Genomic DNA, 22,455 nt, shown 5'->3' on the forward strand with positions numbered 1-22,455 from the left:
TTTTGTTAGATGATTTTTTTTTTTGTCCTTTCATTTTGATGATATGTTTTTACACACAGTAATAAAGCTGAAGTGTTACCTTAACAGGGCAAGGCCTGTGAGAAGAAAAAAAACGTACTGTATTTAAGGTATAAAGCCACATTTTATTTAAATATACCATTTCAGAAGAAGTTTCTGTTTTTCTTTATGTAAATAAGAGTATCTGTCATTATCAAATATAAAGGGTAACATTCAGATTTTAAGTTGTATCGATGTAAAGCAGACTTTCAATCAAAGCAAATTAAAGCAGATATGACATTTAAAACAAAAAACTTTTAAAAATAATACTTAAAAGTAATCATTTTGACACATTCCTTTTTTTAAAATTACAGTACCACTGTAACATTAAGGGGAAATGTTTGATAAGAAGCATTTTTAGGTTTTACTGCCACTCTAGCTGTTAGTGTCACAGCCTCATTTCTCACATGTAATTGAATGAATAAATATTTAATGCAGATTCATGACCGTTAGTAATATGTCTACAGCTCATTACTGGATTGTCAGGAGTGGGGCAAATATTATCCTCTTAGTAACTGCTGGGAGCCATCTTTTTAGCCAGATGAATATTGATAAGGTCACTGATTTGAGTCCTGATTTGCGAGCTCGTTTACAGTAAAGTACCTTGTTACCTAGAAACAATGAACCACATCAGTAGGTGGTGAAAATGTTTGTTTTCTGTTAGTTTTTTTACCTTGTGAACATAATAATGTTTCATTATCTCGTTTGGCTGCAGTACTCTAAATACCCAAGTATTTTCTGGCTGTTGGCCTGCTTCACTCAGTGCTTTTTATTGTAGAGCTGTTTGGCCAACAAACACAGTTTGAGGCTGTTGAGCATCAATATGACAAAAACGTAAGCAATTTATCTTTAGTCATTAAATTAATACGAAACAGACCCTCCTTCCGCTTTGACCAGTCCAGGCATGAACAAAGAACACCTGGGGCTGTTCTTTTTGGAGCCAGGAACAAAATGATGGATCTCTTGGGTCATGTGGATCGAGGGTTAGGGGGTCTCTGTGGACCAGGACTGCGTCCCATCAGATCCCAGAGAGAGTGGAGGCCGTGTTCTTTAAGCCTTTCTGTGGGGGCGACTGAGTTTACAGCGGCCATTTAGGTGAATTCCTGGAAAAAGAGCTGTCAACTGGATGGTACCGCCACAGAAAGTATGCACAAATCTTGTATTGATTCCCTGAAGGAGATTATTTTCTCACAGCAGCAGACAATAAAGTAACTGTGCGGAAGGCAGAAGTCAAAAACAGAATCTACAATTTAAAAGTTAGAGAAAAGGACAAAAAAGAATAGAGTATGAAATAGAAATTTGAGAACTTCGAACAATAACCTAAACATTACACTGTATAAACCCAATTTATGTATTGATTATAGCACTTTCTAAACTTTCAAGTGTTCCTAATGATGTTTCTGTTGTTTTTTTCACGAGTTTGATGATCTGCCTGCTGTTTTGTTCTAAAGGTAGTCCTGTGCAGAGATGAGCTGTTATTCGGTAAAATGGAAAATGGTTTGAATGATCTCCTGAAATGTTCTTTAACAGAGCAGGCTTGTTTGAGTCTGCTGGAGAAAGAGCTCCACCGTCTCTGCAAGGTGTCATGAAGGGGACAGGGAAGGTTTATGTGAACGATATTCTCCGCTTTGCAAGAATATATAAACATTAGAGAGGTCAGTGCCCTTGAAGCTTAATATTCTGGTTTAACTACCCTAACACAGAATATATGCAACGATTTTTCTTTTTCCATCCCCTTTTTTGCCTAATTTGCTGCAGACTTTCAGTCAATCTGCCAAGATCATCCACAAATGTCTTTGACCAGATTTCACCAATCCATATCTTTGCACGTCTTTTGATGAACTATTTATAGCAACAAAATCTTTGCAGCTCGTGCTGGTTCGTGGTTCAGTGGTGGGGGGGAGGATCTTTTTAATCTTTTAAAACCATTTTACAAGGCGTCTAACGTGCAAAGCTTGAGTGTTTTACGACACAAAAGAGAAAAAATAAATACATTTGTCAGCTTTAACATGTTATTAAAAATGTTTTTCATCTAAATTTGGAAAACTTGTGAAAAAAAATGGTTTTAATCCAGAATATAACATGAGAAAGGATCCATAAACAGACACAACAAACCACAGTGAGATTTCTGATTCACACCTTCATTTGTTTGAGTAGGTTTGTGAGAAAAGGACCGACAGCTTAACTGAAAACAAATGATTCCTTTGAATTTGTTCGTTTTTGTTAAGTCTAACTCCAATTAATCTATAGATTATTGCACTTTATTTTTCATTTTCAAGTGATCACAAAGTTTCTGTTATTTCTCCACGAGCTTGATGATCTGCATACATGCCTGCCTACTAATGCTGTTAAATAAATCTAAAAAATATGCCAGTCTGATGCTTGATTTTCATCAAGAAAACAACTCAAATGTTAAAAAAGAGATACAAGCTCAGATACAAACAGTCATGATAACCCAGGGCAATCTTTTCAAGTTTTACACGCTTGTTGCCATGGTGCCAGTGTCTAGTGTTGAAGCTTCAAAAGATAATGCACCATTAACCACAAACACTCTCTGGAGCTGCACAGCTGCTCCGAACCTCTCGAAGACGAAACAAAAGCTGCTTCTTCCTATTCTGACACTGCCTCTCGTTGAACTTGAACATACCGCCAATCTCAGCTTGAAATGCTTTTATCTAATTTATAATAACTTCATTAATGTTGTGGAGAATGTAAATGACATGAATCAGACTTAGTGATGCATGGATTTTCCTCTTCCTACAGCTGAGTGGTGCTTTCTTTCTCATTTAGCACTCCCGGGTTTTCTTGTGTTTTGTTCACGCAGTACTTGTGTTAGTCAACTTGCAATGTCGTTTTAATACTTACAGTACGTACTCTGGAAACTTACAGATCGAGCAACAGCTCCCTTTAAGACTTTCCTTTTAAGGAATGCTGCTTTTTATTTATTTATTTTGTCACAAGTTTTCATCTGTTTGGAGAAATGCTGTGGCATATTGGCTGAAAGATAAATGCATGAACAGCACTGAGTTTAGATTTTGTGCAAATCCACAGAAAAAAGGAGATAATTGTAAAATCAGTTTTAAATGTACCACTAAAGGGTTTTTCGTATACACCTAATTATTGTAGACTGGTGCTCAGTTTGCATGAAATTTGCAATTGCATTTACATTCGCTGTTTCCAGCACAAAGATTGGGTGAATATAATTTATTTTCAGCCGGTTATAGATTTTTACTTCATTCCAGGTTTTTGAAAAATTTGCACACAATGTGAAGTGAATCAGTTCTGTGAGTCACAAACTAATTATCAGTTGCAGACACTCTGCACCCTCGCTGATATGGGTTTAATGTAAATGCCTCACTGAATTGTTTCTTTTTATCCATGTGAATATTTTATCAGTGTGCCGATTTATTGTTTTTATTGATGCTTTCTTGTGTTTCTAACAGTACTCAGAATCTGTTCAACCTGTTGCCATGGCGAGTTTGAATCTGGATTTTTCCTTGTTGCCTAACTCAGGTTTTTGTGAAAATGGTAGCATTTGGTCTCTTCAGTATTTCAATTCAACACAGTGTGTGTGGAAGTGTGTGCAGGTTTAATGGTGTTTTTGAAAGATTTGCTGCAGATATCTGCCTTGTGTGTGTGTGGACGGTGTATTAATCCATCCATCTAACCACACAGCGCTGCTAAAGTTCATTTGAAAGGATCTCTTTTATAATCTCTCGGCTGAATCTGCAATATTCCCTCAAGTAGATTGAAAACCTATAATTGACATTTGACCTGTTTTTTTCACCCAGTTTTTTTATAACTGAGTCCGAACATCATCCCAACAAGAGTAATATGTCAAAAGCCTGATAGACTGCTTGTATTTCACAGTTAGAAACAGAACAAAAATATAACTTTATGCTTTTCTCTCATCTTATCAATAATCACTTGTGTAAAAATTAGAGCTAAACAGAAAATCTGAGTAATTGAGTAAAAAAATGGAATTTTATGTGTCTTGATCTTCAATGTAATCAGTTTCTTCTATTGATGGCAAACAGGAAAAGTTTTTATTTACTTATCTATTTTATTTTTAGTCATGCATTTTTTGGGGGGATTATCTAAATTTCAGCATTAAAGCCACACAAGGTTTTACTTCTGCAGATTCACACACGCACACGAGCAAGCTTGTTTACGCCGCACAAATGCAAATCCCAGTGCATGTAAAGACCAAAAGATCACATCCTTTGTTGTATTCTGTAGTCATCCCAGTTGCAAAAGAAGACAGAGTTTGATGTAATGGCTCATTTGTTACTGGCAAAATAATGTGTCCAACTGCCCACAGTTTTAATGAGTTGTGAAATTTTGACTCCCGCTCCATGTGGCTGTGTTTGTGTGTGTTTGTGCTTCAGCCAGCAGCAGTAAGGCCGTTTGAGACAAATGTCTTCATGCAGGAAGGCTGAAATTATATGTATGTCAGCACATGTGTTATTCAGATAATAGTGTTGTAGCATCTGGATGTTTATGCACATTCTTCGTTGTATCTGTGTTGATGATGCAAAAGCGGAGACAGATGAGCGATGCTCTGGGCATTTTGAATTTGTTATAGCTGTTCATGTTTACTGTTTTTTTTTTTTCACAGGAGCAGCAGCCAAGAACAGCTCATACTGTTCTCTTTATACTATATCATATGTCTGCTCTCTGAGGACGGGGTGCTGAGGAAGGCTGGAGGGACACAGTCTTTTGAAATTTAGATCAGCTTTTTATCCTGCGACAACAATTAGTGGGTAACATGATGGCTATTTATTTAAAAGCTGATGTGAGCGCATATCACACCTACCAGTAAAACTCTCTAATTTAACCTAAAAATTAAAAATAAAATGAAGGTTGGAAGAAATTATTTGTAATCAATACCATAAAGTGTATTTACAAGGCAATGCAAAGGAAAACCCGAAGCCTCTGTGCATATTTTGCACACGTGTGTTATATAACGGCTCTTTATCTTTAGAGATGTGTTATTTGCGGTGTATTTGTGTCATGAAACATGTAGGCCAGGATTAGCTCTGGATGTCACAGGAGTTCACGCTGCATCTCTGTGACTCACTCTGGAGCTTTTCTGGTTGACAAATCACACCCCCACCCATCTTGCCACTGGGCCGGACTCATCGTGACTTTAGTCTTGCATGTTATGTAAAAATGAAGCCTAAGACATTTAAAATGAATTACATTCTAACCACCAAGGTGGACTTTAGCATTTGAGTTGCAGAAATGTCTTACCTCCCCGCTCTGGATCGTGTCTTTTATTTTTAAATGACTCAGGAAGTGGGATCACCTTTTTTCTGTCATCAGCAGAATTTCAGTCACGCTGCACACCGTATAAATGTAGCTGCTCCCACAGAGGCTCTGTGCTTTAATAAATCTAAAAGCCACAGCTCGTTGGGTTTTATGTCCAGTTGAGCACTGAGGGTGACTACAAGGTGAGCGGCTGATGGCACTCTGGTGCAGTAATTTGCTGTGATCTAAACAACACTTACTACTCACTTGCAAATTGTTACACTTTCTCATATGAGTCATTTTTCTTTGTGTGAGTGAATCTGGGAAACTCTCCTCTTTACCACAAAGGTCAGAGAATGCATTTCCATCAGTCAGCGCCTAACAAATATGTGGTAAAAGCTGCAAGTTTGCAGAAAACTCAATGTTTGTTACAGAATAGCTGAATTGGTGAAACAACTCTATGTTCCTTGTGAAATGTTTGCTTACTGAAGGAAATATGAGGGTGCTGTAGTTCCATATTTTCATCTACTGCAGTCTTTTAATGCCACGCTGCTCTCCTTAATGTAGCTCAGACGTGTGGGATTTTCTTTCCATCTGAATAATCTTCTTTCTCCCTTTGTCCTGTCATCTTCAAGAGGTTTTGTGAAGTGAAGCTTAAAGCAGCAAACAGTGCAGATGCAGACTGCTTCTGCTGATGGCATTTGGAAATTGTGCTCCTCTCATGGCCTGAAACCGTGAATGTATAATGAAGCTGAGCACGTCCAGGAAATGTTTGTGAAGGAGACAAGGAAGCATGCTTGATGAATCACACAATGGGTCAAAAATAAACCGTATTGATTCTTAAACCGAATTAGTGCTTATGAATTTGCAAATTAGGTGTGCATTTTCTCCCATCTTTGTTTGTGAGGTCAGAAAAAAAAACTGCAGCATACAAAGCTGAGGATTTGCTGGATTTGCAAATGCAGTCATTTAGGAGCCGCTCTGTTTATACTCCTTTAATAGCGGCTGAATTACATGCTAATGCTTCTGTGTCCTTCCATCTACTGAAGGCCATGGGAGCCTGATCGTTACACAGTGTCTTAGCTGTTATTGAACCGCAAAAATCTGAACAAAAGTCTCCAATTTTGTTTGGGATCTGCTGGAACCACTCCCCAAGTTTGGAGGCTACAGCACTAAGTGCTCTGATTAGGGACACCAATGTTTCTTTCAGTTCAACATCTGTTCTTTCAGCCCTTTTTCTTTTAGCTTTCCATGTCCCTTTTTCTTGATGCTGCTGTGGGCGAAACGGCCTGTTGTGATGAACTGTAAAGTGAATGCCTCAGGCAGAGGAAACCCAATGAGGGAGAGGAGGATCGGCCCCTGCTCAGCATGTACCACCTGCAGACTCAAAGAGTGGCTGATATTGAGACCAGTGGCTACAGAAAGCTGGTGTGAAATACAAAGGCAGCACAAGAACAGGCACTCTGCATAATAATAACAGAGGCTATTGTACTTCTGCTTCAGTATAACACCAAACCAGACCTCAGCTGAAGGCTCTGAAAAGATGCCCAAGTTGTCAAATAGATTGATTGATCACCAGTATCTGCCTGTTATTAACAATAAATTATTATGCAAGTAGTAGCTGCTACTGCATGTGTATTGCCTTGAGCAATAATGTCTTTGCTTGTGTCTGTGCATGTGTTCTGTACCATTAACAAAATATCTCTTGAACCACTGAATGGATTTAAATGAAACTTTCAGAAATTAACTACTCAACACATACTCCAAGCATTAACACATCTTGTAAGACGTTGCTGTGGCGGATGGCTGCGGTGGCCATCTTGAACTAAGCCTCTGTCATAAAAGGCTGTGCATTCTGGCTGCTGTTTTTATATTTACCTGATTTTTTTTTAATCTGCGTGACCAAATGTTTTGATATGTAGAACGTTTCTCTTCATTTTTGGCACATATTTATAAATAGTACCAAATGCTGCTCAAAAACCTTTTTATACATTTCAGCGTTTTACTGTCTTCACAGATGTGACAGATGTACAAGTTACACATGCCTCAGTGTGCCCCGATGTGTCCTTGTCACAGCTGTTCCGTTTTGAACTGTGGGCAGATAATAAGATGGTTGACCCTTTCCATCTTCAGCCCAAACGACCAAGTATTCATAGTTTCTAAAAGAAGAAAAAAAAGGCAAAATGTTTTTATGAGTCAACAGGATAGTTTTCTGGTATCATTTACCACCTTCCAACACTTGATTGCAGGGAGGGCATCAGTGCTGATGTTTGTTTTTTCTTATACATACAAACTGTAGAATAAAATTACCAAGTTTTTAAGTAAAATTTCAGTTAAAAGTCCTACTGAAAAAATGTTTTCTTACACCAAACTAATTCAGTGTTTCACGTTTATTGACCTCATTTAAGAGCCATTTCTCCTGACCATGTTTTTAAATGTGCAGTCACCATCAAAATCAAACAAAACTTGCAATTTTCTAAAAATTCAAATAATTGATATTAAATAATTTTCTCAATTGACAGAATTTACACGTATTGCATAATGTTTCATGCAATTTTCATTCATGTTTTGCAGATCTAACTTCTAAGTCTTTAAAAAGATAAATTACAGTAAAGCACCATTAATATTAGATGCTATTATTGAACCAATCTGATGAGTCAATAGAAGATTTAAGATGGATGACTCTATCATTCTGTTTTTTCCTGTCCGAGTCAAGTCAAATCTATTTGTCACAGATCAGAAATTTGCCTCAAGGGGCTTCAGAGTCTGTGCAGCACATGGCCCTATCCATTTTTACACCTTTGAAACAGAAAAAAAAATCACTCAAAGAGGTGGGACTGACAATGACAATAAAAACAAAAAAAACAGGGGTACTTTTGTTCACTGGTGCTTTAAATTTAAAATCATCCTTGCTCGTCATTCTGCCACACACAAAAAAAGGTGCCATCAGAAATGTTGGGATTATTTTTTTTTTCAATGTTACGAAATGCATCTGACAGTAAATGCCTCCGCCCTGTTTACTCGACGGTGGGAAGAGAGATTAAAACGTGACACACTGAGGAGAAGGTCAAAACATGGCTGGATGGTAGGAGAGAAGAAGGTGGGGCCTGCAGAGCAGCACGGATGGTGTTTCCAACTGTGAACTCCACCTTGTGCACGCGTGCAGGAAACCCCCTCCAATGGTTGCACACGGCACACAGGGCTACAGTGTTGCAGCACGACGCTTGAACGCTGACTGTGATGTAGGAGGATGATGACAGGAGAGGAGGAGGAGGAGGAGGAGAGGGGGGAGGCAGCCAGTGAGCACGCAGGGTGAGAGTGAGCGAGAGGAAAAAAGGGCAGAGGGAGCGTGAGCGAATGAAAGAGTGAGATAAACAGAGACGGCAGCATCTCCTGAGTGCATTCAGCTTGCAGCAGCTCAGGAGGAAGGACGACAGAGTGGAGGGGGGAAGAGCTCCAGCACCTCACTGAAGGGGGCGACACCACACCTCTCCCTTTTCACAGATACACACTCACCCACGTCTCTCTCTCTTTCACACACACACACACACATATACACACGCATTTTTTCAGGAGGCGTGAGGCTCTGGAGGAGGAACACAACATCCAAGCTTGCTGTTCTGCTGGCTTCGCTGCACTTTTGGGAGCTGTCTCTTGAAGACTGGACCAGGGCTGTTTTCCATCGCCTCATCCATCTTTTCCTCTCTTCCTGCTTTCCATCCCTCCAGCAGAGGAGCAGCTCTCAGTCACGCATCCCTCGATCATTTGGAGTGAATTGCTTGTTCTGTCATTCATCTAACCTCTGATCCAGTCTTGCCTCTGCTTTCACTCCATCCAGCCTGGAAATCAAAAAAAGACACAATAAAGAGAAAAACCCACCGACCGATTGAGAGACCCACCGTTCGACCAAAATCATGAACTTCCTCCGGCGTCGACTCTCTGACAGCAGCTTCATGTCCAACCTGCCCAATGGCTACATGACAGACCTTCAGAGGCCTGACCCACCTGCTCCTCCACCCCCCACTGCCTCCTCTCCTTCCCAGCAGGGTGCACCCCCCGCCACAGCTCCTGCCCCAGCCCTGTCCCCAACCAAAGGTCCTGCACCGGTCCAGGCACCCGCCAGTTCCCCGGCATCACAGGAGCGGCATTCGACCCAGCCAGCTCAGCAGCCTCAACAGGCCCAGTCCTCCTCCTCCGGAGGTTCCTCCGGCTTCTTCAGTTCCTTCAGCTCCATTACCAACGTGGTCAAACAGACGGCTGCGTCCGCCGCCGGCTTTGTGGAGCAGTCGGCCCCATCTTCTACCCTCTCCAAGAAGTTTAAGATTCTGTTGGTCATCGACGAGCCCCAGCATGAGTGGTGAGTCCCAATGATGGGTTGTCCAAATGCCTGACAGGAAGTTGGCGGTTGTGTTGAGCATCATTGCTGACTAAAAGGCCCCACTTCTTTTTTTTGGAAGGCTCCTCAGATTTGGCCCATCAAATATTTGGTTTATCATCAGCCAAAAAGCACAAAATTTACTGTCAGAAAGCTAACTAAATTAAGTGTGGGTGCATTGGACTGAATCTGATGGGCTCTGAAATTAGATGTTGACTGATAGTTGCAGTCCTTGTTGAGATCAAAACAAACAAATGGTCCACATGGTCCAAAAAATAAGGAAGAAAGAAAGAAAAGAAAGGAAAAAAGCAGGAAAGAAAAAGTCCTCAATTGAATTCTGTTGTTTTAATGTGTCTTTGTATTAAAATGTCTTCCCTCCTCACTGCTCCCAAAATAGAACCAGCTCTTCTAATCTAAACAGACAGGACAATTTTCTCTCTGGGGTTTGGATTCACACCACCCTGAACCATCACCTGTCTCCGTTCTTGTGATTTTACGAGACTTTAAGCCACTGTATTTGTGCTTATGTGTAATGTGCATGGGAGATAGTGCTAAAAATTTGTTGAATGCCCAAGCTGCTGATATAATCCGTATGCCATCAACATGCATTACTGTTGAGAGAAAAGCATGTAGCATGTAGCTCTGAATAAAACATCGTCTTCTGGAAGTGAAAGAAGAGCCTTTGGGTATTTACTAACATTGCTATCCCTCTCGCTGCTTTCTCTTTCTAATTACATTTTCAAAAAATGTGTTTCTTGTGGATTATGAAGTTGTTCAGTGTTCAGCCTTTTATAAAATATTCTATCAAAAAAAAAAAAAAAAAAAAAAGAGATTGCTGCACGAGACATTTTTGACCTTTTCAGTTTAATGGCTGCTCCTCAGTGCTGTCAATTATTGTTTAGTATTGCTCATAAAACTGAAGCTGTTTCCTGGTCTATTATGACAACAAGCGAACGAGAACACAAGTGAATTTTGATTTATAAAGAATAAACGATCAAGATGAACTTTTTACTCAATGCTGTCAATAAGCTTAACGACAGGTTTGACCATTTGCAATTCAAAAACAGCTGAAGAAGCTCCACCTCCTGGTGAGGACTGTAGGTGGGCTTTTCAAGGCTTTGAGCACATTAGGTAAACAATCTCTTTCTGTTATGATTGTAAAAGCGGAATCAGCTCAGATTTAAATACCTTGTGACAAGTTGGAGGATTTAAATATAAGCTAATTTCCAATCCAGTTTTAAAACGATTCTTATATGAATGTGGATTGATTTTCCATGTCTCCGTACTGACTGAATGTGACTGACAGCTCGGAGTTTCGTTAATCCCATATTACATGCTGTGACTGTTTTGGAAGGTTATGATTGGGTGGCAGCCACCCATGGTGTGGCAACATCTAAATGGGAGACACTGGAGTCTTAATTCATAAAAGAGGCATTTGATCGCATCGTTTCACGTTATATAATCCTGCCTTTGACTATACAGAGTCAGTGTATTCATTTGGCTCTAATACTTTGAAAACCGCAATGGTGGATTATTTATTTCCATATCCTAATGAAAATACATGAGATGGTTTGGGATTTAGTGCATCTCCTATGCATGACCAAGAGCTGACTGCATATTCTGTAAACACAATTATTTCTGTATCCGCTGCCTTCACAGACATGCTTTGGGTTCTGTTTGAGGCTCTAATTTTTACAGACTTGATGACAATTTGAAATGACACGAAGCAACCACTAAAGATGTGGTTTGACTCGCATGACGAACTGTGGTTTTACAAAGACATGCTTGTCATTGCTCTGAAACTGCAAGAAAATAGCAGTGTTTAGGGGGATAATGAGTTTCCTCTTTGTCCTCTTTGCCGTCTCTGCACAGGAAAAGTTTTCAAACTTCTTAAAACAGAACTAGTTGTACGTTAAGGGATGCCAAGTATGGAATATAATTTGAAATGCAATGTAAAGTATGGAAACTTGAATTTGCGTTCTCGTTGGCATTGTTTTTCTTTTTTATTTTATTTGTAAAAAAATCTTTTATCTAGGGAGCCAGGCATAAATATTAATGTTGTGTTCTAACGGGGATGATTGCAGACAGTGCTTTCCTTCGGTCTCTGGGCCAAAGAGGCATTTGGATAAATGCTATTGATTTTCCACTCTGGAGGGAGCGGTCTTGGGGCTTTTAGTAATGTATCTTCGTAAACAAAAAGTCTCCAAAAAAAACAAAAGAAAAAAACGGCTTCAGTAAAGTTCCTGTTTATCAGCCAATGAAACACAAGAAGCTTCTCTGTTAATTTCTGACTTTACCGTCATCTGAAAGAAACACTATTACAAATCTCATAAATGCCTTTATCAATAAGTGGATTCATTTTTATTGCTGTTGTTTAACTGAGATTGTCAGTGTCTCTGGAGGCAATCCTTACAGTAAAAAATACACACAGAAACATGCTGCATAACTCAGAACACTATAAACAGTACACAGAAAGTTAGCGCTTTCATTTCTGAGGTTTTTCATATCAAGACATAAAACAGCCCCTGTTCTCCTCACGAAGTCTTAAAGTTAGATAAATCTAACCTCAGATGAAGAACTAAACTCAATCAAAAATGAAGAAGCAGAAAAATCTAACAGCATCTACTGCTTCAGAGGAACTAAAAGGTTAACTAGCAGTCAGGGGATGCAAATCAAATGCACTTGATTAAATGAGCTGTAGCAAGGATGACAACCTCTATAGAAGAATGTTTTGTTGCTATCATGGAGCATTTACTTGCATTATAACATGATGCCCCAGGAGGAAAAACAATAGCAATGATATCTGAGAAGCAACTGCTGGTGCCCACCAATTTGGGAACACTTATTTTCCACATTAAGTTGGCCATCTCCAACAATTTGGAGCCCATGTTCTTCACTGCAAATGTTTAAGACAGTCGCAAATGTTCCCAATATTTGGACACCACAACAGCTGTACCACGAGAAAAAGATCAATAGTAAAACAAACAATGAAAACCAGAGTTTGAGTATTTTTGACTGTACAGGCCCCAGTTAGCACATTGTTGAAGCTCTGATGGAACAATAAGGCAAAGATCGAAGATGTATATCTTGTTTCAAAAGATTTTAGAAGATAGTGGATAAAACACTGAAACGAAATCAAATCAAATGTCATCTCATTTTTCCATTGTCCATAATTTAGCTGCTACAGGAGCACACTTTATCTCTCTTCTTATGGTTTGAAGTAAACAATTATAGCAAGCTATAATAGTTAGCAGGCCTCTTGGTTCAATAAACAACCTTCTGCAGGCTCGTGCTGACTTGGGTCAGTGACCAGCATCATCTGTCACGCTCCCACCATTACTTATACTAGCATTACCAATATTCTGCACAGTAAGTAGTTTTACTCCAGAACTATATATATATTGTTGGTGTTTGTTCTGTTTTCTAGATTTCAACATAATTTAAAGAGTCTAGCTTGCTCTCTGGTGTAACAAATGAGCGTGGCCTTTAATAAGAGGATGACTCAGCTCACTTGTGTTTTCTCACACTCCTTATGTGTATCTTCACTTCTAAATTAAAATAATTATATTACAGCTGTGATAATAACCATCATGCCAATATGTTAAGTTATTTTTTACAGTAGCAGTGATAATAAATGTTTGCTTCTTAAATAAGACTATTAGATTGTGATCCTTTTTTAAAAAAAATATGGTAAAACTTTGAAACCGGAGTATTTTGGCTCAAAGTTAATCAAACTGTCAGAGTCTTTACTGAACCATGCCTATAGCTATATTTTATACTTTAATTTTTAACATTTTCCTCATCATTAAGCCAGGGTAGGACAGCTCCAATCTTTACCCTGTCTAATCATTTTTTAGTGTAATAATTAAAGCTGTATAACGTTAAGTGTTTAGTGCTTTCAAACATGTCCTAAAAATGTATTATCTGCTGCATCAGTGATGTGATGCAAGACATAAACCTTTATCCACGGTGATCAAAGTGATAACATTTCTCTTCACTGGATGCACCAGATTTGGTTTATTCTGACTGATAGAAAGGAATATGACCAAGTAACAAAATGTTTAAATCAGTTATAGAAATGAGTATATAAAAAAAGAAAATGAAGAGGAACATCTATTAGTTCAGTCCAAAGATGCTGTGCCACGGTGGACAGACGAAGACTATTCAGGATGATGAAAACTTCTCAAACAGAAAGTTTTAGTAAATTTATCAAATGCAAATTTAACTTAACTTAAATTTATTTTAGGAAACATGTTTGGTTTAAAACGAGGTTTCTCCTTCAGCAGAATTAATTGCAGTTTCATTTAATTGCAAACTGCTATTTCCAACAAAAAAAACAAATCTATTTTACATCCACACTCGTGACTCAATGTTTAATGAGCAAATTAAAGGACTGACAACCAATCAGTACTAATCGTTTTTAAAAATCGGTCACATTTTACTGAGATATTTTTACATTATTTGTTGCCTCTCGATTTAAATTGTCATAAAAAAAAACAAACGTAACCTTGTTGTTTGTTCCTCTGTCTTCCTGATGTCCCTCATCTTTATTCTTCTAAATCATATTTATCTGTGGCCCCAATTAAGTTTAAGCTAAACTTTAAAAGTTGAACCAGCATTAAATATGCATTTGACACATATTGCAAACAAACAGATAAAAATAGGATAAAACATCAAATGACTCAAGCAACCCCTTTTAAAATGTGGCTGGCTGTTGCATAAGCAACCACAGGCGTCATTCGCTCTCTGCAGCTGACGACGCATCCTCTTGTACTGACTGTGCGTCTACAACGGGGGGTTCTCTGACTTTGTCACAGTAAGACCAAAACAACAGCAGTCTGGCTATAAATCTGTGTTACCTGACAGTTCTGATGGAGGTTTGAGTAGCCTCATGTAGACTTTATGTAACTGACCTGAGCCCATTGGGATGGATGAGAGAAGATGGATTGTCTTTCAGGGCTTTTTGAGCTGGTTTTGGGACATAAAGAAGGGCTGACAAGCAAAGAGGGGAAAAGGAAAGGGAATCTCTCTTTTTCTCATTTTATGAATGTTTTTGTGATGCTATTTCCTATTGGTAGGATTTCCCCCCCTCTCTCTCTCTCCTTTTTTGTTTATCTTGAGAAGCATTCTGTGTGTGGCTTTAGAGAAAGTGCTTCGGGATCATGGTTTGATGAAGTTATGAGAAGAGACATGGTGATTCAGCAGTTTGAGCCCGAAGGCCACATCTGGGCTCCCTCCTCTCCTCTCTGTATCTGTGTGCATCTCACCATGCACTCTTGATCCTTTTTTTTTTCTCCCTCTCCATTTATCCATTGGATATTTGGTTTGCAGTTTCTACCAGAAAGCCTCTGACTGTATTCACCACCTATATTACATAAGGTCCCATCAGATGAGATTATTTTGGACTGTTGACTTTTCCAAATGACTCATGGTGGAGGGTTTTGTCAGTTTGACTGCAGGTTGATGATGAATATACACTGTTTGCCCTGCAGCTAAATGCTGAACTTTAACTGCTTGATATTTGAAAGTATTTTGATTACAGGGGAAACAGAGTCAAATGAAATCTTTCGAAGAAAACTCATTCTCATTCTGATTTGAAGTGTTAAAGCAAGAGCAGAATAGTATTTTATTGCATGCAATATACTATACTATATATAGTACAGTATATAGTAAATAGTCAGTATGAAACTAAACATGGTTTTCTTTCTTCTTATAACAGAAATGTTGATGCCCACAAGCTTGTACACATATTATTAGGAATATGAGTTGCTATGAAGCTATTAGGCCACAAAAATGTCTCAAATAACATTTACCATGATGGATGTATTGGTTATAAAAACAAAGTAGCAACTAGGCCATGATGAATCATCCTCTGAGGACCATGTACTTACCTGTTCATTGAGCCAGTCGCCTGGATAAAATGTAGATATTATGTAGTTCTCCACAGATTAAAATGATTCACTTCTGAGCCAAACGAGTGGGACGTTCCAATCATCTTGTCACATACCAACACTTCGTCAGGACCCCTTGTCTTTTCAGTCCAAGTAGGTGTAGATCTTTGAAAGGATGTATTGTAAGAAGAACTGTAACCCTTTCTGAGCCATTAACCTACGATTCAAAACTCTAACAAGGAAACAAAGTATTGACATTTTAGTGTTAAACAGAGGAGCTGCTAGGGATTTAAGGTAGTATCTCACTGATCTGAAAACTACACCAAGAATAAATAATAGTGATTGACAAAACCGGTCCAAGTCTGCTTATCTTTTCTTTTAAAGTGTACTCCAGTAGATTAAATAATTTAGGTGGGATTTGCCTGCCAAATTCAGAACAAAGCAGGCCAAGACGGATGCAGTGTGGGCAACAAAGTAATGTGCATGGCGTAGAATACAGGTTTGCAAGCTGTGCACACCAAAATAAATTTCTACAGCCAGTTTTTGATTTTCAGAAGCTGGCTGTACAAAACACGGCCACACAGCTCACTGGCTGCTTGGTCACAAACACTCAGTGAGACTGCAATGTATAATCTGCCTAATTTCTTGCAATTTTCTCACATTTTTGAGTCATCAACTAGTCTGTAACAGTTGCAGCTCAATAAGCTACTACTCTGAGCAAACATTAAAAGTCCTGTTCTTTTTGTTAAAACCAACACCTGCCGAGCTTCATTTCATGTGTTGCATTTCTGTCTCACATGCTGAACAATCATGCATACTGCATATTGCCTTGGCAGTGACTCATTTGCTGAAATATAACATGGCAGCAGGATAACTAAAAATCCACCTATTCGACTAGAAAAAGGAGACGGTGGATCACTGAATGGAGGGATATTTCAGTTTGTATCTTAGAGGTGGTGCAGCAGACCCCCAGCACTCTCGAACAGCATCCAGAGCTGCTGTGGTTGTTTGGTTTTGTTTCACTGCACAACACAGAGAGCGCTGCCTTTGTAAGTCCACTCTGTGATAGGTGTGATTACACCTATGCTATCTGAATTGAACATACAGAAAACTAAATCAGTATATGGGTCTGAGTGTTTGAACTGCTACAGGAGACACAAGTATAGTGAAAGCAGGTGGGGAGGTGAACCCTCCTACATCTCTGTCAACATCACACACACACACACACACACATTACCAAGCACCTGGACTTTCAGTGTGTACTTTCTGCCATCTAGTTACAGTGAAAATGGGTGCGATGCTACATCAAAACATACACTTGTTTTTTTCCAACTAAACCCCTGAGCAGCAATTTGGAACTTAAAGTAGGCGTAGGTTCATAAACCCAGTGTTTCTTCTGTAATTCAATATCTTTTTAAAAGACACCCACATGCAAACAATAAAATACATCTTGAACAAAAGGATAAAATCTCCTGGTTGTGATTTAATTGACGCATCATCCTTTCATTTGAGAGAATAAACGATGCACGGATTTGGTTTGACTTTTGTGGCAGGGATCCTGAATTACTGCTGACATTATGATTCTCAGCTGCAGGTCACATTTTCAAACACTCTGGACCAAAACTGGCCTCATTACAGCCACGGGCAATGTCGCACTGACTTCACAGTGTGCTCTTTGAATCGACCTCCTGGTGTCTTCTACCAGTCCTACTAGACTGGTGACATTTTAAGGCTTGTTAATAAGAGGAATTAGAATCTGCAAGATAGAAATTAAAATTTTAGAAAGTATGTTGAAGGGGTAATGCAATTAAATGTACTTTAAAATGGCACTCAAGAGAAGAAAGACCGTTTTAATTTTGATTAAAACTAAACAAATTTTGTATTCAGACATGCACAAGTGTATTTACTGAGCTGTAAAAGTTTATGAACTTAATTTTTGAATCACTTATGACACCAAAATGGCTTACCTTGGGGCAAAATTAATTTTTTTGTCAAAACCTTCCCTAATTTAGTGAAGAAGCTACAACTCAAAAAACAATATTTTTTTATGTATTAAAGTAGAGTTTTAAAATGGTGATACACCCAATAAAAAGAGAAGAATGTCATGTGTAATGTGCATCCAAAAACAGGCTTATAGTCACATCACAGGAAAATATTGTCAAAATTCAAACAAAAATATGAACATTATCTCTGAAGAGAGTTTGAAGTGACTATGTTTGGTTGTATTTGTAGCAATATGTGACATATATTCCACCTGGTCCCAATCAGGACTGAGTTAACAGATCTGGCTTGAATTTTCTCCCATTAGACCAGGCTATTTGTGAGTGCAGACCTGTGCCAATGACCAGTGAGTAATGACGGCTTCAGGAAAAGAGCTTTTATCATTAAGGCCTTTTGGGACAGAATATCACAGATCACCCATTAACCAAATATAAGGAATGAGGGGAAAGCGGTGAGCCATTTAGTTAATTTAAATGAGTCAGGGTGGAACGTATCCTCATGTGTTAATAAATTCTCTTTGCTTTTCATATCTTTTGCCAGTTTTTTTAAATTTTATTTTCACTTTCTCTCTTCTCTGGTGCAGACATTTTAGACAATTAGATGAGCACAGTACTTGCTGCCAGTGCTATCACCATAAATTTTCACCTCAATAGGTCATTTAGATAAAAAAGAAAGAAGCAAACAGCTTGAAAGGTTTTATTCTAAAAAGGGGCAATTTGTCCAAAATGTCACAGACTGTAATGAAACCTGAATACCTTAATAGTTGTGTAAAAGGTGCCAAAAATTCAATCTCATCTCCTGTTCCATCAAGTAATAAAGAAACATATTATTTTTCTAAACTTGACATATAACTCTTTGACTGATATAGATATAACTGCAGTCTCCTTCAATTTGATTTTGAGTTCAAAGCTTCACAAATGATTCAGTTTTTTCATTTTTTATTGTTTATTTTGAAAATTATAAAGAAAATTTAAGTACACCAGTTAGCTGTCTTAAAAATAGCTAATGCTGCAATCCTTTTGCCCTCTGAAGATTAATTGTCCACGTTTTAATTTGAAAAAAAAAAAACAACTACTTGAACATCCACAAAGTCAGAATGAAAGTCAAAGACTCTCCACTTACCAAGACCTTAAAATCTAACATTTCTGCTACATCAGGAAAAGCTGTGATAGATGCAGTAATAAGCTTTTTATTTTCACTTTTATCCGTTTGTATTTCATTTAATTAGTCACACACAGAGTGCTTTATTCCCTCTATTAGAAAACATGATGCTATAGTGTTTGAATGCAAACAACTCTGAGAAGTACATTGTTATCAGGTTGTATTGATAATAATATTTAACCTGGTTATTGAGCACAGCAATTAGCAAATCCTACTGGTTTTCTAAGCTTCGTCAAAAACAAATTTGGAATTGATAATGGCATCATTCCCAGATTCAAACTCTGACTTTCAAGGTAACTGGAATGCAGAATAACTATTAGATAACAGCATGACATACAGTTATGTATCTGTATGGACCATAAATCACAAAGTACAATAAAACATATGGGTTAGCTGGCAGCATAACGTTCCTCCAAATCTGTTCTTCCTCATTGAAAAAGTTAGGAGACAGTATTTTGGACACTGTCAGAATATAAATATATTTATTACAGTATGTTTATTGTAGAATGATTCCATTTATTGTTGAAAGCTGAAAATAAAGAACTAATTTTTGGAACATTTTTTCAATTCATTGTTAATAAAATAATAAAAGGTCCATAATGTGCAGATACACTCAAATTAAACTGCACTAAAGTAAATTCAGGCATTGGTTATCACTGGAAATACCAAAATCTATCCACTACACACTTCTGAATTATTTAAGATAGCAGCTGAGTGAATTGTTTTTATAGAAATAAACGCTAATTCCCAATAAAAGGAAATGCTTGTGCAGGGAAGTGGTTTACAATGATGTGAAAATTCAGTTAGATTTCTTGGGAGGGCCGTCAGGTGAACAATCAGTATCCCAGCAGACATCCTCAACACCCGGGTGAATTGGGATTAAACCTGCACTCTTATTGACTTTTAATCTATAACATGAGCTCATGGCAAACATATTGAATCCCCTCATCTTAAAATGCCTTTTCAGTAAAGATGAGGAGACCATACCAATGGGAAAACAACTCACTGAAAAGGTTGAAGTTTAAGAGTTTTTATAGCTTTAAGTCCATTTGAGAAATATCCATTGGATATATTTTCTTATGTGCAGAGTTAAGACCAAAGTGGAGAAGGTTTTAGATGCTCTGGGATATTATATTTCTGCTCTATTAACCAAGGTAAACCAGAGTTGAATCCACGGTAGTTTGGCTCATGCGTCATTGAGTTTTCCTATAGCTGTATACTGTACAGTGCAGCGGAGCAATTTACCAACTGAATGACCTTTATGATGAGCAATTTGCACTCAAACACAGGAATGGGTAAAAGAAAATCGCCACCTATACAGAATTAAAAGAAAAGCTAGAATTACACAATTTATACAATGAACCGGTGTTACATGAAGTAAACTGTTTATCGTGCGCCTTAGAACAGCCATATTGTAAACAAGACCGATCAGAATCACAGCCTCTGGTGGAGTCGACCGCTGTTTTCTCACGCTGGCAACAGGTAATCCTTTTCAACAATTTGAGAAAATTATGGTTGAAAGGAGGACTTTTCTGTTAGAGTTGCATATTTTCTACATCAAATGACATCACCCTCGCCAACGGCTTTTTGTGTCCATGTTTCATTTAAAAAAAGGAAATATTTGAACAATTTGAGGATGAAAAACAAAACTATTCTTTAAAATATTCATTAAACCAAGATGAATGAAACGTTTCACTGATTGAAAGAGCTTCATACAGTATGTGCAATCTAAGACTTTAACAGCTATGCTTTTAATTTATGAGCCTTTTGATTTTATGTCAATAATACTCGGGACTTTCTGTGTTCCCTCTGTCAGTGTGTTGTGTTTTCCCTTCAGTGACATGCAGGTTTGTTCTGTGGTGATTTGGGTTTTTTCCTGTGTTTCGTTTCATTTCTGTTTTAGTTTATTGGTTTGTGTTTAGTTTCTGTTTTCTTGTTTTTCACTTTCTCATTCCTCCTCAGTCTATTTCTCTCTCTGCATTCCTGCCACGCCCACTTACACCTGTCAAAGCCTGCTAATCATGTCACCTGTCTCCACTTACCTGATTATCCTCAGCACTTTAAAACCCGGTCATTTCTGTCTATACTCCGCTGGTCCATTGTTGTTGTTTTGCCTCTTGTCTTGCCGTTTGTTCCTGGTTGTTGTTTTTCCGTCCCGCTTGTCCCCGTCTCCATTTAGGTTAGTTTTAGTTTGTTCTTTATTTTGTTTGCTGCCACGTCAGCTTTTGTTTTGTGTTTCTTTATTTAATAAATTATTGTTTGTTTAATATGAGTCAGCGCTCTGGGTTCGCTTTCGTCACTCCACATCATGACATGTTCAATGGGAGAGGAGCTCTAAATTTTTCCACAGTTGTGAATGGAAGTGTGTGCAGGTTTGTTTATCTCTGTGAATGACAAGCAACCTGTCTAGGGTGCAACCTACTTCCTGCAGACATTTAACAAGCAGCATAATCCTTCATCTCTCCTCACCTTCACTAAATTTTAACTGAACAATTTATTATTTTGTGTTGCATAAGACTTTACCACCAACACCATCTTCAATCTGTCACAAAAACAGATTATTTAGGCTTCTAAGCAAAGTCATTGATGAAAATGATGGGATTATTGTAGGTATGTTCAATGAAAAGCCCCTGAAATACAGCGTGCACACAGATGCAGTAAATTCCCCTGGTGTCTGAAGTCCACTGTATTTTTAGAACCTGGTTTGCCTAAAGTAGGTCCATTCCTCTTGTCTTTATGTAACCTGATAAAAGGGGGTTTAAGGATGTTATTGACTATAATATACCAGCAGCTCAGGTTCCAAACAGCTGACTTGAAAGGTTGGTCAGCGGAGCTTGTGTTACTCTGAGCTCTACACATTTCGCCAGATATTACAAATATTGCACAAGATCGCACATAACTTAAAGGTTTGAGCAAAACAGCTATAACGCACAAGATGATCTTAGGTTAAAACTCTGGCACGAAACATGGCAGGTGATATGCATTCCTCCGAGGAGTGCTGGACCTGTAATCTTAAAAGTCAAGACGTCTTTGATGTTGGGCATTTCTCTGGAGAGCTAATTGTTATGAGAGCTGCTCATTTACAGACTAATGTATTCACAGTAACACGTTCAGGTTCTCCACAACTTTGAGCTGGAAGCTGTCAGGCTGCAGAAAAATCCTTTAATATTTATTTTTTCAAATTGTGTGTAAAAAGGAAAAACTATCTGCCGTTGGCCATTTCTGACCTCAACACAGAAGTAATATTTCATTGCATTAAAACCAGATGAAACTCTCTTCTGCAGTGATTGGAAAGATCATTATTTTGTGATATACGCACTGAATGTGCACGGATACATTATATTTAGTTTCAGCGGAGTATTTCATTGTGTAATCTTTAAACTGCAGTCTGACTTGACTGATGCCTTTTTTTTTTTTTTTTTTTGCGTTTAAAAAATTGACTAATTTCTCGAGTCTTTATAATTTGGACTGAGACATCACATTCAACACAAATTTTAATAACGTACAACAAATTACTTTGATGTTCCGTGTAAAATAAGTGTCTCTGCTTTGTCAGAAGCACTGGGATCAACCTCGGGGGGACAACTAAAGCTAATTCGTCCAACAAATGAGTAAATTAACAAGAAACGTGTTTTGCAATTCATCTGATATAAAAAGCTTGTCTCTGATAAAAGTTGTTTAGCTGGGAATGGGCTCATCAGCAGTGCTAACTGAGAGCTG

General features: G+C 38.2%; 1 protein-coding gene across 1 annotated transcript in view; it reads left to right on the forward strand.

Annotated features, from left to right (window-relative positions):
• Positions 1-9,221: 9,221 nt before the first annotated feature.
• The window catches only part of syn2b (synapsin IIb), a 72,320-nt gene continuing 59,086 nt past the window's right edge, over positions 9,222-22,455 (forward strand). Inside the window, exon 1 of the mRNA XM_017408725.3 lies at positions 9,222-9,664. Coding sequence (XP_017264214.1) covers positions 9,222-9,664 — 443 coding nt within the window. The remainder of the gene's footprint in view (positions 9,665-22,455) is intronic.

The sequence above is a fragment of the Kryptolebias marmoratus genome, linkage group LG4 (assembly GCF_001649575.2).
Source record: "Kryptolebias marmoratus isolate JLee-2015 linkage group LG4, ASM164957v2, whole genome shotgun sequence".
Classification (NCBI taxonomy): domain Eukaryota; kingdom Metazoa; phylum Chordata; class Actinopteri; order Cyprinodontiformes; family Rivulidae; genus Kryptolebias; species Kryptolebias marmoratus.